General features: G+C 26.9%; 1 protein-coding gene across 1 annotated transcript; it reads right to left on the minus strand.

Annotated features, from left to right (window-relative positions):
• Window positions 1–3,578: 3,578 nt before the first annotated feature.
• On the minus strand, window positions 3,579–17,474 carry LOC142320543 (glucose-fructose oxidoreductase domain-containing protein 1). The gene is made up of 2 exons (XM_075358446.1): window positions 16,088–17,474; window positions 3,579–3,717 (listed from the first exon to the last, which is right to left on the minus strand). The coding sequence occupies exons 1-2, from the start codon at window positions 17,186–17,188 to the stop codon at window positions 3,694–3,696; spliced, it is 1,125 nt and encodes a 374-aa protein (XP_075214561.1). The 5' UTR covers window positions 17,189–17,474; the 3' UTR covers window positions 3,579–3,693.
• Between the last annotated feature and the right edge of the window lie 133 nt (window positions 17,475–17,607).

Genomic DNA, 17,607 nt, shown 5'->3' on the forward strand with positions numbered 1-17,607 from the left:
AGTGTCAATTTTTCATTGTCTATCAGTTGTTTAAGTACATTTATTGGTCTCTTGAAAGTATCAACCTACATTTTTCTACCCAAATTCTTATGAGGATTTTTTCATTGCCCTGTAATCTAGTTTCACAAAATCCATGAATACAATGCTGAAACTAATTATTACAAAATAACATGAAGTATAAAATACAATTTTTTTTCTAATTAATTTACTTATTTTAGTAAATCAGGTTGCCCCACTAATAAAATATGAAAAATGCCAAACCTAATGCCAAACACTTGAGTAAAATGTTGATAGATCAGCTTCACTCTCCATTAATTTTATGTATTAGCAACATATAATTGTCAAAATATAACAATATGTTTTATAAAATAATTAATATTTTTAAATAAAGCTGAAATAGTGTTTGTAATTTACAGGTTAGTGTGTTTTATAATAAATATCTCCAAATGTTTAATGAGATACCTTTACTTTACAATCAACTGCACTAATTGGAGCAAACCATTAGGTTAATTTACAGCACTCCCAAACATTGAGGATCATATAAGTTTGGGTAAATCAAAAAGTAAAATATAATGGCAGCCACCAGTTGAAAAAAGATACAAAACATCAAAAACAATTCTTTTAAAAATTTCTGTTTTCAAAAAAAATAAATTTGTAGAAATATTAAAAGTTGGAATTTGATAGAGAAATTGAAACTAGGGTAAAAATTGGAGGTTATTAAATCACACTTCACAAAATAATCTCATTTATTTCATACACTAAGTCTACAAATGTTTGCAAGTATATTATTATTTCTCAAAGTTAAATAACAAACTCTCCCCAGAGAAAAATAATTGAAATGATAACTAGAAAGTTTTAGTTACTTTAACTCAAGAAGCAACCTCCAAAGCATCTCATGTCAGGCTTACTATAAAATTTGTATGAAGTGGTTTCTCATTATTTACTTTTGTCCAAATATACAATGGCAAATCAGCATCCCACCCACTTAAATGAAGCCCTACCAAATACAGTGACATGTTCAGTACTTGGACTTAATGTATAATAAAAATTATTAGTTTCAGAGAAAGTAATTGACCAGAATCTCTTCTAATCATGCATGTCTTATGAAATAGAAGGAAATAGCTGCAACAACTAAACATGTGAAACTTCATACATTTTTCATTTCAAAAATCATTTATATCTTTGCTTATATTGATTCCAAATCTTAAACTTTATTTACCTAATTAAAAAAAAAAAATTTCCCGTTATAAAAATGACTGAATAAAAGTTAATAGAATAATAATTTAAATTAATGAAAAATTGTTATTATTAGATGAAAATAAATTATGTCTGAATGATTAAATTTTACATGAAAAGCAATTTTTTTTGTTTATGATTATTAATTACATATATAAATAAAAATGTATGTTCTTTTGTTCAAAATCTTAAATCTCCAAAAGTTCTTCACAGATTGCTTTGAAATTTTGACACAATATTGTATTCGATTACACACGTGTTTTTATACACCTAAGATGTCATACCTGTGATAGGTAAAAACATGCCTTTTTTGAAAAACAGCGCTATCTGTTGGATATAAAACAATACACGCTGTACTAAATATTTTATGATTCCATTTCTATGTTTCTGATATGTGTTTCCACTATAAACTAAAAAACTACTGGACCAATTTACATGCGGGGAAAAAATGAAAAATAAAAAAAGATAAAAGGAAGGAAAGGGGAAAGGTTAATTTTGTTAGTTCTGTAATGTTCATTTTGTTAATGTTTTATCAAACTTTCAATTGTGTTCATATAATCTACGTATATGTATATAATATAATATATATACTTAAATCTAGCAATAGTGAAACATTGCAGTCTGCTAGTATTTTAATAAAATTTATATTGTTTTGTTGATAAAAGAATCAATAAATATAACAGGTCTTTGTCAAATTATCATTTATGAAGAATACTTTTGGTATAAAACTGCCCGGCTGTAGATACTAATAGTGAATCATATTTATTGATACTGTTAAATGCATCCAACTAAATGGATGCATTAGTAAAATCAGTCTCATCCTGTATGTAGAAATTTTTTTATACATGATTAATCATACAAGCTTGATATTTGTGTAAGGAGTTCATATAAAAATTGCTAACCCTGACCAGGATTCAAACCCAAAAAATTTTGAATGAAAGATGAAGTTGCCTCTCCACTGACCTCCATGGAAATTGTAGCTTCTTCATCTTGTTAATAATAGCAGTGGAATTATTCTTATCGGTCACATAATTCATTGAATATATTACAAAGGAAAATTTATATGAAATTTCTTTCTTGAATAAGTAACATATTTTTAAAATAAAATTGTTAATCAGAAATAGTACACCAAAAATATCAACAGCAGTTTTTTTTATAATTTCTTTAAAAATAAAATCCCATATGGTGTTACTTGAAAAGAAAACGTTAGTTCTCAAATCATCAACAAATAAATCTTATAAAATTAATGGTCGTTATTAATTGGATTTTTTGTAAGTGCATCGGATCATTAAAATAGAAATGGCATCCCAGTACATTGACCAAATTCACTGTCTTGCCAATATCTTATTTCCTATTCTGGTATTCTTTACCCTGGTTAATAAGAAAATGTCTGTCAAACAATTTTTTTTTTAAATTTCTAATCATTTTAAACTTAAAAGAAGGAGGTTCTCAGTTTAACTTGTATGCATGTTCATTTAATGGACTGGTTTCAATTGTCTGTTTTTTTTAATTTGTTGAGGAAATTCGTTTGAAGATCCCCATTTTAAGTTTTTCCAGATAAGTAGAAGATTATTTTTAATAAAAAATCGTACAGTTTATAAAAACAATATAAACTATTTTAAAATTAGTTGTCTTTATCATTGCTTCATATTGAATTGTTATAGTGAAATAAGTATATGATAGTTACCCCTTTTTTGCACGTGAGGCCTCTCTATTAAGAAACTAAAATTTAAAAGACTGATGACAGTACACACACTGAATTCAACTCTCAACTACCAGTGTAATGAGTAGTTTAATAATTTCAAACTGGATAGAATAAAAATTGGAAATAATGTAAAATCTGGATGGTTTCAAGAACAACTGTTTTATAAAAGTTTGTCTCACTTTTGTTGACTGAAAAATAGAATATCCATCATACTGCAGAAAGTTTTTGCCACAGCATTGACTGGGGAATAAGTAAAGAAAAATATTGGTTTAGGTGGGAACTTTTAATGAGTTGTGAAACATTAAACCTTTAAGGTTTATACAAAAAAATTAACCACATGAATGTACTGACCAGTAAACTAATGTTATAAAACCTTCACAATCTATGTTTTGAGTTTTTATGTAAATTTCAGGATTAGAAAATGAATCCAAATTATTTCTAAATAATCTTTAGTAGCTTGCATTCAAGGCACTATTGTTCTCAGGTTAATGTAATTTTTTTTTTTGTATGAAAAATTTCAGATTAGACTTAGTGGGATCATACTTACAGATCGCCATTATTTGTTTCAATAGGTTAATGAGTAAGTATGTTTATATTTTAATTTTGGGTTAACAGAAATTGAATAGGATACATAAAGATCTGTTTAAGTAAATAATATTTATTTTCATCTTTCTGAATTGCCTTTTCTTACAGCTATGGAATGTGTTTTTATTATTTTTTCAGTAAAACAGCATAACTAGTTTATGTACAATTTACCCTTCAAGAATTTGTTCTACCTGAAACAAAAAGGACAAATCACTAATGAATATATTATACATAATATAGGAATCAGAAATAAGTTGGATTTTTAGAAAATTATGATTGAGGCATATTATGTAAGACCTTATAAATGGAAAATATTTATTAAAATTTCTTCAGTGAAAAGATATTATTACACTTAACTTTAATATGAATGCAATTATTATCAGTTCAACTATTACTGAATATTAAAAGAAAACATAATAAAAATTGTTTTTTATATAAATACTTTTCTTGGACATAATTTTAATATGACAAAAAAATCAAATTAAAAATTCATAACATATTAAACAAATAAAAGGTCTTAATATCACTGAATAATTATATACAGAACTATTGTACTAATGTAAAGCAGAGAAAAGTTCTGGCAATAAATCCTGGTTCACAAATTTGAAGAAACGTATTAACATTGTTATTACTTGGATAATAATTAAAAAATGAATGAAAATAAGCTTTCATGATATTATAACTAATTATTATCTAAAAATTATTTTAAGAATATTTATTAAATTTTATCTTGTCAACTAATATTTATACTGTTCAGTTAGTCAAAAAATGTTGTTCTTGTTCAATATAACAATTTAGTAGCATCAAGAACAGTATAATATATTTTTACCCTAAAAACTGTTAACCATATATTAACGTACAAGTAATAGTTATGGTCTTTTATCTGAAACATAACAAATACAATTGTTTTAGAAATTTCAACATTTTAAAATACCAATGTCTAAAGTTACTTGGAAATGCCCTAAATATTTCCAACTAAATATAAACACTAGTTGTATTTATGGGAGTTTACTTAAATGAATCACTTTTATCACAAATATACTTTATAATAAATAGAAAATTATTTATATTTTTAGGGCCTAAAATGATTAATATGGCGTCATACTTTGTTGGTACTTGCTGCTCAGTAAATATGGCTAGCAAAAGTTTGAAATATAAAAATGTTATTTGAACTATAAAATAATACTATTAGTTCCTTTATCAGAACTTGGTTTCTATATTATTTTACTAATTTATTCTGTAATCCATAGAGATAGGCAGGTAGTCTACCAATGAAAATGGTGTCATGATTGCCTGCTCTTTAATTCTTTCTTTAAGTAAATTTTTAACTTTTCTTAATTGATTTGATTTTCTGAAACTCATGCAGACAGATGTGGTTGGTTGTATTTTACAATATTTTAATATTGGTTATCCAAATTCATATTATTTAGTTTCCTTGTTTTTTTCTGTTTTACACCATCTATCAAAGTCTTTTATATAACTGATGTTTCTAAAGCACCTGAGGTGTCACCAGTCAGAATTGCTTTCTGAAATTAATGATGTTTGTTATATAGTCATTCCCTTTGGAGAACAGACTGAAAGTATTACTTATGTGTATAAACATGTATACTAATGGTATAAACATGATATTCATGTTTATACCAACATTCTCTAATAAATTAAAGAATTTGATGATTTTATGTTTCCAAATATCAAAATGGTAGTATGTTAATTTCTCATTGATATTATTGTAATTACTAATATTATCCATTTTTTTATTTATTATTAATTAGAACAATAAAATTTTATTGCAAAGAAAATCATACTTTGCTTGTTTGAATATTTTTTAAAAGTTAATAGCAGTAAGTATTGTTCAATGTATTCTGTAAATATAATTATTTACTGATGAGTCATAAATCATAATTTATTTTCAGTCTCGGATATAAATTTACACATGTGTTTTAGTAAGTATGAAATGAATATATATAATAGAATGACAATGATCGTTTAAGTCACTAGAAATGAAATGGACAGTGTACAAAATTCAGATTCACACTTTGTCAAAATATAATTTCATGATTGAAAATAATTTTTCAAAAACATTTTCTTTAAAGGTATGGACAGAAATAGGTAGTAATAATAGTGGTAGCTGGAAAAACAACTGGACCAAAATATTTTGAAAAATAAAGATACTTGATGGGAAAAAAATTACCGTCTCTTATTAATGATGCTCTACTAGAAATCTCACACAACCTATGGTTACAATATTATAGTGCAGGAACTAAAGGAAAGTAGATCATAAATCTTTTAATGCAATTTAATATTGTATCTGAAGGCTGCTGAATGTTTGAACAGGATGTGTACATCCTGTCAAACATTTCTACAATCCAAATCCATAAACATGAAAAGTTGAGGAAGGAATACATACAGCTTAGAAGAGAACTGGAACAAGCTGATTTTGCAAGCATCTATGAAAAAATGTTTTTTTGGCATGTAGGTAGGCAAAAAGAAGCTACTCTGATAATTTACTTAGATTTATTTTACGGAAAACCCCAAATGCTCTGTTATGATACCCCTACTGTACTATTATTTAAATATGATTACATTTCATATTTACAAAAGGATTTTTATTGCATTATTTCAGTGGAGGACCAAGATCAGCATAAACTTTTTTTAAGTTTAATAATTATTTTTTTTTTTACAGGATGAATTGAAAACTAGCTGAAAATATTTATTTATTGAACAATGCATTTTGCTACAACAGGATTGCTTGTTTAACTAGTTATATTCAAACAAATAAAATTTCAATTTGTTCAGAATAAAATGTTTATAATGACCTATTGTTTTAGCTAATGAAATCCAAGTAGATAAAACTCATTATTATCAAAATATTTATGATTTAAATAGTATTGTGTTCAATAATAAAAAAGAAAAAATATATTTGAGAATATTACTAGTGTAAATACGTACACTAAATGTAATTATTTTAATTTGTTTTTCAGATAAGTTTATGTTTAAAAAAAATGAATGAATTTAGTTAGGATTTTTGCTTACATTACCTTCCTTGTTACTTTTTCATCCTGAATTAGACCCTTCATTTGTGCATTACCACGTGGGGCACTATTTCTATTTCTTCTGTAGTTTTTGCAGTTTTATAGGTTTATAATAATTTATAAAATATTACATTTTCCTGTTGTATACTTAATTCTGTATCATTCTCATTTTAATTTTGCTTTACTGTTTACTTCAAAAAGATTTCAAATAATTATCTTTTATTATTCATAAATTAACTAAATGGTGTAAAACTTTAATAGAACTTTTATTTCTTGACCTATCTGCAGCTACGCTGCTAATTTCCTCCACACGAAATGCAGAGTAATAAGAACAGACTTGTTGAATAATTTTTTGATTGTATTCTAATGTTTATATAAAACTGCTCATATGTAGATAAATTTCAATCTCATTTTTACTTAGCTTGTAGGTACAGTATTTTTTTGTAATTAAGTAACATTAAATATAAAATTTGGTATGCATTGAAATATTCATACTGCATTTAATTAGGCATATTCCTGCACATTTATTATAAACAATAAAAAAATAATGAAATGTTTACTTCGAAAAAATCCCTGTTATAATAAAATCCCTCTGCAGGTAGTGTTTCAGCTTTTCAGTAGAGGGCGGGTTCAAATCCTGATCATAAAGGCCTTTTCTGGCTAGCTTTCCTTTTTAATATTAAATAAAGTTTCTATTTAATATTTTCACATATAATTTTTCATATCTATGTACTGAATTAATCATCTACAAAAACATAACAGGATTACAACCTGCACATGTGCTTCGATATATCATACTAGAAGATATAGCTTATTAAATGTTAAAAGGCAATTTATTTAAGGTTTGATGAAAACTTTATACTAAGATAAGGTTTCTATCATTTATTTTTTGTAAATGAAATAAAGCATCCTACACCACAGCTAAATTGTAATTTATAATTTGTATAATAAAAATTAATGTATTGAGAACCAGAAAATTAGACTGGGCAGGCTAGTGTCTATTCAACCATAGTTAAAAATAACCCTACATCAAGCATACACAGAAGCATAATCAAACTTGTAAAACACCTTATAAAAAAACATGCCTTGTACTCACAGATCTCACCACATAAAGAAAATTTCACATAAACAAAAAAAAAAACACTGTAAACTCAACACATTAAAACAGAATCAAATTTATGAAAGCAACTTGTGAAATGAGCATTGACAACAAAACAATTATACTATACGACAGAGTTCATAACTTCTTCAAATTGGGTACATCAACAAAAATACCACCTACAACACAGATGAAGGAAGTGAAAAGATGTTCATAAACACAATGATCCAACTTAAAATACAAGTAATCTTATTTTTTTAAATACTCTAAAGTAATATATATGTGAGAGATGTATCTTATGTTTTTTACATCTAACTGTTTGACAATTCATGATGAAAAAATATTAAAAATTATAAGTTAAAATTTATAATTATCTGAAATTATTTGAAAATTACTTTTATTTTTTATTTACTTTTGGTGACTAAACATAAATTTCCACTTAATATGTACATATTTTGACATATCTAAATTTGATTGATAAATCATGGGAAGAATATCTTGATTATTTGTGGAATGTGTAAAATTTTAAATCCAGAAAAGTTTTCCTAAAAATTTATCTAAATTTATTTAAAAATAAATTTATTATAAATTTTAACTAAATTTATAATTATTTGATAAAAATTACACTATCATTCAAAAATTGCATAAATTTTCAATTAAGCAATTTGGTAAAGAATAGAAATGAGTTATTAGTAAATATCCAAATAAATGCTTTAATAGTAAAGATATAATTAGAACGTTTGTGTACTTATGTATATATCACAAAATACTAAAGTTTACCCAAAAAATATATTTACCAATATTAATAAAAGAACCGTCTAAATACAGATATAAAATAAAATTCACCCCACTGGAGAGACTTCTTTCAGTCGTTACACCGTCCTTGGTCTAACGACTGAATAATTATATTTTACTTGACATGACTGATAATTATATCTTACCTTAAAAGATAAAACATATATTTATTATTAATGGAGTGTAAAAAAACTTTAAAAAGGTTTAAAACATCCACTTAAAAATTAATGTAACAGTTTTTCAGTTATTTAAATTTTTGACTATTGTAAGTTGACAGCAAATTAAAAACCAACTACCAAAAACCTTTTCTTCCTCTTTTGATTCATTGCATTCCCTTTCTTCTTTTCATTTTCTTTCCAGTACTACTTCATTCTTTCCGAGAAAGAATCTTTTGTTTTTGCTCTTTTATAAATTTTCTGGAGCTGTTTTTTGGTTTCTCCTTTTCAACTAGAATGAACTCCTCAAAATCATTCCAAAACTTTATCTGTCATTTTTTTCCAATTTTTATTTAGTTTTTCTACATCTTGGTTTACTTCCCTGTACTACACTATTTTTATTTTTTATCTTTGTAAAAGTTAAATAATTATTTTGTAAGCCTATTGCCACTCGTTCTATAAATGTGGACAAAAAGTCATTCTGCTTTTTCTTATTTCTGTTTCTAAATCTTTTATTTCTTGATAAATTTCTTTGTTAGATTTTGGCCTATATATGAGAACAGCATATTTATTATTATTATATTTCTGTTACTAAAAATGTATAATGCGTAAGTTCTACATTTTAAGCCATTTCATTTCAAAAATATACACCAACAGATGAACAACTTTTCTCTGCATTTATCTAGTAATAAGTTTAATAATAAATCAAAACATTTTAACAGTACAATTTCATATTATGCCCTTCATTACGTTTGTAAACATATTATTAATATTTTAGTATTTTCTACTTTTAACTTTCCAAGAAGTAAGGTTGAAAGTCTTGATTCCCATAACAAACAGATCTTTCTTCAGGGTTGTTATCCTATCATTAGGATATAACTGGCAGGTCAATTGTGTGACCTGCAAGTTATTTTTGAATAAATTAAAGTTGTATACAGCCTGAAACAGCCATCTCAAAAATATATATAACCAGGAAATTAAGATTACATTTTAATCACTTCAGGTCTATGAAAAAATGCTGTCGTATCACCAAACAACAATCATTTCTTTAATATTTTCTTACAATATCATTAAAATTAAGCAGAAGCAGAAAAAATGTTGGGCATAGGATAGAGATTTTGATTTCCCGTATTGACTGGTTAATTAGAAAAAAATTTAATTGATTTTAATTATTACCTCTTTCTAAAAATTCTATGAGGGAAAAGATCTGTACCAGGAACCCACCAAATTACATGTATTTGTATCCTTAACTTATTTATATAAAAATCCTTCTACAGATCACAAAAGATTCCAAAAGCCTTTCTTAATCCATCCAAGACATTTGTTAAAAATTCAAAAATTGCTTAAGATAACAAAAGGTACACTGCATGGTGTTCCATAACTGCTGACAATGCCATGTGAGTGTGTCCCTCATCCATCTTTTCTACTTTAATATATACAGTAAAGATTTCTTGAAAACATCTTTTTATATCATTTCTAATTTCCGTAACAATTATAGTTTTAAGATATCCAAAACTCCATTTAAAAGTAATGAAATATAAAGGATTTCATAATTAGATATTAAATAACAATCTAACTATTTAGTTAAGCAATTCTATTCTTACATGAAATGCTTTAATATTTTGCTTACATAAACACACCTACGAGTTACAAAAGGAACTCCTCAAACATTCAGTATAAAAATGAGTAGTTTCCAACAGTTCAGTTACAATAACTATGCCAATCTTCATAATGGAGTGGTTAACATCTATGCCTTTCAACTGGAGGTTCTCGGTTGGAGTTCCAGTCTAGTGGTGAACGCGTCTTCCCAAATCAGCTGATTTGGAAGTCGAGAGTTCCAGCGTTCAAGTCCTAGTAAAGCCAGTTATTTTTACACGGATTTGAATACTAGATCGTGGATACCGGTGTTCTTTGGTGGGTTTCAATTAACCACACATCTCACAAATGGTCGAACTGAGAATGTACAAGACTACACTCATAGATATCATCCTCATTCATCCACTGAAGTATTATCTAAACGGTAGTTACCGGAGGCTAAACAGGAAAAAAAAAATTACTTTACGACCTCTCATGTTTACTCTGTTCCACAATATGCATATTAATAAGTTCATAATTTTAAATTTAAGTAGTAATTTAAAATAATAAATATATAAGCAGTAAATGTTTTTATTTCCTTGTTAATATGCAGAAGAATGTTGCTAATTAGTTCTAAATGTTTATAATCAAATTTATCAAAATAGTAAAAAATAATTTTTAATTTTTTGAAGTTTTTAGAATGCTGTAATTTATTTAAGGCAAGACCCTAGTTGCTGCATCCACATTCAAACAAAACAGATATTGTAGCCTGTTAGATTCATGAATCTAGCAGGCTATATTAATTAGGTTATGATTAATTAACCTTTTTTCTTTTTTCTGTTTAGCCTCTGGGAATTACTATTTAGGTATTACTTCAAAGGATGATATACTTATCTAGTATTCAAATCCGTATAAAAGTAACTACCTTCACTAGGACTTGAATGCTGGAATGCTCAACTTCCAATCAGCTGATTTAGGAAGACGCATTCACCACTAGACCAACCTGGTGGGCTTATGATTAATTAACCAGAATAGAATATAATTCTAACTGGAAGGAAGTGATATTTCAATTTAAACCTAACTAGTTTTTGATTTAAACAAAATATCATAATCTGCATGTCAAGTTCGTCTTCCATAAAACCAAACTTATCTTTGGTCAGCTGCTCTGTACTTTGTTCTCATACTAAAATAATGAGATCTATCCATTTTTCATGTATAGGAGGCTGTAAGCTTATAGTGAAGTAGTATTCATTCTTTATAGCTTTGGTAGTGGTACAATTATACAATTTATGAAAGTATAAAGGGAGCATGTCAGCGTGTTATATATATATCTAACAAGTCAATTAATTCAGTCTATTTTATATCTCTTAAATATATGGATTTATTATTCTCCAGACAGTCCATCAATTTCGTACATTTTTTGTTACAATTAAGCCTTTTAATTTCTTAGCCAGATTTATCCTTTATTATACTGTTCCTTTTTTCTGTCAAATGTTACTTTATCATTATATTATAGGCTTAGTTTCTAAACATAATTTTCCCACTATAATAAAATTAATTTTTCATGATTCCACATCAATTTTCCATTACCATTCTTCATTATGTTACATTTAAAACGTTCATTTTCAGAGAATCTTTTTAAGACCTATGTGCTAATTCTTATATATTACGTACTAATTATCATATTTTCTACTTCTACCAATAATTCTTTAAAACTTTTCTAACTACATCTTTTTTCTTTCAGCACAAATTTTTTAGCCATTTAATTTCTTTGGACTGTTCTAGTCTTTAATATTTTTCTGTTGATTCATTAAATAATCTGAGTACATTTATAGAACATTTGTATAACATTATTTTTCTATTGTTTAAATATAAGAGGATAATTATACATAGTTTCATTCTTGTTAAACACTTTCCTTACTGACAGTGTTACAAAAAACATTTCACTAGAAATGTTGTCTTTTAACAGAAACAATTAGTTGTTAAATGAATATTTAAATCATTATTTAAATAAATTAAGAGAAATATATAAATATATGAGAAAACCATTTTAGACTGGTTTATAAAGAATGACATAATTAATGTCAATTTTTTTTTCCGAAAATGATGAAATTAATATACTAGGGAACTGGTTATAAATAACATTTAATTTTCATAATTATATAATTAACTCAACCATTCTGGCTAACTTAACTGACTTTGTTAGATAACTAACACCAATTACTTGGTTACTCTAGGTTAATATAATTTTGGAACCGTGTGGGGAAACTGTTGATAAATTTGTTGGAAAGCAGTAACAGATTCTTCTTGGATTTAATCAACTGTAAACCTGCAGCTATTTTTATCTATTTACCTAAAACAACGGTTTGGAAGTGTTTTCAGGACAAACCTTTTGTCCTTTTGATTTTTTGAAATTATCAGTGGGTCAAAAAGATTTTAACAGAACACAATAAAAAACTGTATATTAATGAAGGCTGTGTATATAAACCTTGAGAATAACAAATTCTGAATGAGTTATAAAAAAGTAATTTTTTCTAACCTTTACTTTCATTTATTTGAGAAAATATTTAAATGTAAAATATTAATGTTTAATAACAGTAATTACGAAGTCCCTTTCTATAAAAAAAAAAACTAACTGTTTTTTCATTAGTTTAATACTTCAGTTATAAAAACAGACCAAGGCAAATGAGATCTTTTTCTTGGATTACATCCCAAAACAAGTTGTTACAGGTTATTAAGACTGGACGTACAGTCATTGAATTTTGAAGCCCCTACCCCAGCAGTGCCCTTCAAAATGTTCATTTAAAACCTCCTTTATTGACTGAGCATGAGTAGGGAGTTTCACCTTGCTGTAAAATGCATTAATTCCTTACCCCAATCGAAAAGTTGAGGAATAAAATAATTTTCAAGGAAGTTAAGATGTGAAATGCTGTTAATACTTCCTTCATAAAAGTGTAGTCCTGTCAGATACCTGTATTTTTATCATGGAAAGGGACTGTGGTCATTCTATAGATAAAATTAAAATTATTATACCATTAAATAAACATAAATCTCTCTACAGTGCAAATTATCTACCGAGAAGGACTTCATATATAACGAATAAAATAAACAAAAATAATAATAATTAAACCAGCTTAAAAAAAATGTATTAAAAAACAAATTGTTTACAATTTTCAATTCTTTAATAAGTGTGCATCAAATTAAAAACCACAAAATTAATTTAGCATCCAATTCAACACAGTCAATATTTAAAACAGATTAAATTTTACATCTTAGTACATTATTAGTAGTCAGTTTTAATTTATTTTAAAATATAGATTGGTATGTAAAGTAGAAGCTACATGAAAAAAGTCATTTTCAATAAATGCAAAAGATGACAGACTTGTAATAAAATTAAGAACAGGATTGTAGTAAAACAACATATGTATAAATTTTTAAATAAAAATATTTTTCACTCATGCTGTCTGTTAAAATAAGTTATTTACAATACCACCAAAGCAATTTCCTCCACAAAAGAAAAAAAATTGTGCATTTGGACTTGAGTATAGGTTAAAAAAAGAATATGTATATATATATATATATATATATATATATATATATGTGTATGTGTGTGTGTGTGTGTGGATTAGGGATTTTTTTCTGCACCCAATACACTGCCAGTTGAACAAAATCCATAATGTTGTAAGTAAAAAAATGAATGGATGTATTTTCTTATTGCAAACAATCATCATAATGCATCCTATTGAAATACTGGTATTAATGCAGTAAGCAATCTACCATTGTAGTTAGTTATTATATGGTGCCACTGAAATGTTGTGTTGAAATAAGAAAAAAAAAAATAAAATTAACTAACCAAATTTACCCTACGCTCGCTAGTCAAGGTTATGAAGTGAAGCGAGCATAGGTTAAGTTTGGTTAGATTTATAATTTTTATTTATTTATTTTCTTATTTTAATATAGCATTTCAGTGGCACTATTTAAGAACTAACTAACTACTGCGGTAATCGCCTACTACATTAATACCGAAATAGTAATTCACAAAATTATTTAAATCTAACATACTTTTTAACCATATGTATCTCGATAATTAAAAAAATCATAAGCAGTAAAATTAGCAGAACTAATCCAACAACAGCAGCATAGTCAATCAGGATAGTCACAAAGATGGCTGAAAACATTCTATTTTAAAATTTGGTTTGGTCTGTTGTAAAAAAATTATATTTTTAGATTAATATCTTTGTTGACACCATGAACAAACAAAATTTCTTTTAACTCCAAAATTACGATTAAAATGTTACTCTAATTAAATAGAACTTAGAGTAGAATTTAATAGATTTTATGAACAAAATAACAATCCTGTGCAAAAGATAATGGAATGTGGGATTATATAAATACCACAGCTAATGCTTTTAAATAAAAATTGAGCAAAACTTTTACTCTATCATTTCTAACAAAAAAATTTTTATTTTATACTTAAAAAAATTTAAATTTCACTACAAGAATAAGCTAAAAAATGTGTTTTTCTTCACCACTAAAAGCAATTCTTAATACCTTTGGGAGACAATTTTTTATCTGTTTTTTGTTACTTTTTTTATAAGTGCAGAAAACATTACCCAAACTTAATGCACAATCTTTTACATAAAACATATATAACAATCATAAATTACCAAAACTGTTAAAAACTCACCTTATCAAAACATTTTCACTTTTTAAACCTATAAGCTCATTAAATTTGTTTAAATAGTGCAATTAAATCCACCCCTTTGTCAAGTTGTTTCAATGGTGAGATGTAGAATCATAGGCAAGCACATTTTTTATGGTTTAACTTACTTTAATGTTAATAAAAGCGATAAAAATGTTTCATAGACACTGTGATTGATACATTTAATTAAAATTATACCAGATTGACTTCACAAGTAAGCTCAGTAATACTTTATAAAACCACTTGAATCCTAGTACTAATGTTTGCATTATCTGGAAATAGTTTTACAATTTTGGATGAAATTCATCAACTTTTAAAATAAGCAGTACTGGAATAAACAAAATCATTTTAAAATGAGAACCACTTCTACATTAATTTACCTGATACAAGCAACATGTTATTAACAAAGTGACTCCTAAGTGTTCTTCCAAAAGATTTTTTTGGAGCTTCAAAAATATGTAGATAATTGTTATTACACAGCTCTACATATTTTGTACTAGCTGCAACATCAAATATGATGAGGAGCTATATAATAACTCTGGAAAGAATTCCTGGTAACTCAAATTCTAATTGTCAAACTAAATGCAAACTGTTTTTTAAATTTCTCATAAACTTTAAACCTTAATTTAATAAGTACCTATTTAAAATGACATCTATCTCAATGTCTAATTATAAAATCATTTTGATATTATTATACTCTCAAGTTTTTAAAAGTTAACCATATCCTAAGTGAATTGCCTCATATACATCAAATTAGGTTTCATAATTATAAAAATTACAAGGGAAGGTTAGATAGTAATAATATATACTGAAATTATATGTAAAAGCAGTTTATTATTTATGTAATTGAGTGATGAAATTAAGTGGTAAAATATAAAATCAAACCAGAAATCACAACCAAGGTTAAAACCAAAAACGTAAATAAATTTATAAAAAAATGTTATCAAAAGAAGCAAATACAAAATTTTTACAACCAAAATTTAAAGTCAACTTTGTAAACCCAGGTAGGCTAGATATACACATATAAAAGCTACATTCTTATATATAAATACATTAAAAAAAAATAATACTGTAAAAAATAAAGCAACCCAAATAAATAAAGCTAGGATGTTATGGTTAAAATTGCTACAGTGAAATGCCACTGCGTCTGACAGCAGCACTCAGCAAAGGGTTAGGATCTGGTTCTTCAGTAATAACAGTCACCTTTATCCATTCACGATTAGCACTTGATTTTCGAAGAGCATCAATCACAGCTTGTACATATAAACCATCTTCAAAAGTTGCAGCTGATGCAACTGGTTCCTTAATCCAACCCCTTTTATCTTCAACAGGAAGAAATGCTTCTCTAAGAGCTCCCATCATTTTAAAAAGACCTTTCATGTATGGGCGAGGAATGACATTTGCAGCAATAGGATTAATACTACCATATTTTTGTAAATCTTCCACATCAAGGTACATCACTTCTTCTTTTGATGAACCAGCCTTATAACGATATAAATCACCACCTCTAACAACTAAATGCCCACCTTTACCACAGATAATGACTTCCTGATTAAACATTCCAGGCAAATGATTGTTTAATGTCACAGTTACTAATGCTCCTTTATTCATTTCCATTTGAAATGTACAAAAATCTGGACTAGATATATGTCTGATACCATTAATTTCTTTGGTAGTCTTAATAAATGTTCTCACAACACCATGAACACGTACTGCACGTTGAGAGAGTAAGTGAGAGACAAGATCAATAACATGACTTCCAACAAGTGTTAATACACCTCCACCCATTGTATCATCACAAAGCCAATCATAATAATCATGTAATAAACTTCCCATCTGTACTCTCACATCACACACTGTAATTTCTTCTTCATTACCTAAAAATCCATCCATGATCGCTTTACGCATTTGAGTAAATGCAGGTAGAAATCTCAAGCTATGATTAACAATGGAGATTAATGATGGATAATACTGTGATGCTCTAACCATTTTCAGGGCTTCACTTTGACATAAACCTGCTGGTTTATCACATAATACATGTTTACCAATTCCTAATGCCTTCACAGAAATTTGTGAATGTAAGTTCGGAGAGCAAATAATAAAAATCAGATCAACATCTTTGCGTAAAAGTACATCATCTATTTTGTTAGTAAAAAATGGTATTTCTAATTCTTTAGCAACATCTTGTGCTTCTTTCAAAGCCCTGCCCCAAATTGCTTCTATTTTGAAGCCTTTTTCCCTTAAAAATGGCACAACAACCTTAACAACATTACCAGTCCCAAACACACCAATGCCTGGTAGCATCTCGTATCTTAATGATTTACACAACTGTACAGTAAGAACATTAATATGCGGTGGCTCCAAACTTGTTAATTTATGTTTACACTTCAAGTAGCGACGTCAACACTGGTAACAACCTTACATTATTTTTTTACTAAATAATAACTTTAAAACATACCAAGTCATACCTAACTTTTGTAATTTGAAGTTTAAGTCTCTTAAATATCTAAAAAAACTCCAGTATTCAGTTTATTTACATTTAATAACATAACCAAACTAAATGAAATTTATGAAGCTGAACATAAGTACTGCCAACATTTACAATTCACACTGAAAAATAGGTATCTTTGTCTTACGCAACATATGTAAACAATGTCATTTTGTATTACTACAATAAAAACTAGTAAATGTGTTAAAAAATGTTATTTTGGTATGGCGGACAA

Source organism: Lycorma delicatula, chromosome 2 (genome assembly GCF_047948215.1).
Source record: "Lycorma delicatula isolate Av1 chromosome 2, ASM4794821v1, whole genome shotgun sequence".
Classification (NCBI taxonomy): Eukaryota; Metazoa; Arthropoda; class Insecta; order Hemiptera; family Fulgoridae; genus Lycorma; species Lycorma delicatula.

Excerpts from the sequence above, each read along its gene's own strand:
- LOC142320543 (XM_075358446.1), bottom strand. The coding sequence starts at position 17,188 with ATGCTACCAGGCATTGGTGTGTTTGGGACTGGTAATGTTGTTAAGGTT. Across the intron at positions 3,718-16,087 it reads CTAATCGTGAATGGATAAAG|GTAGAACAAATTCTTGAAGG; the intron begins GTGACTGTTATT and ends TTTTTGTTTCAG.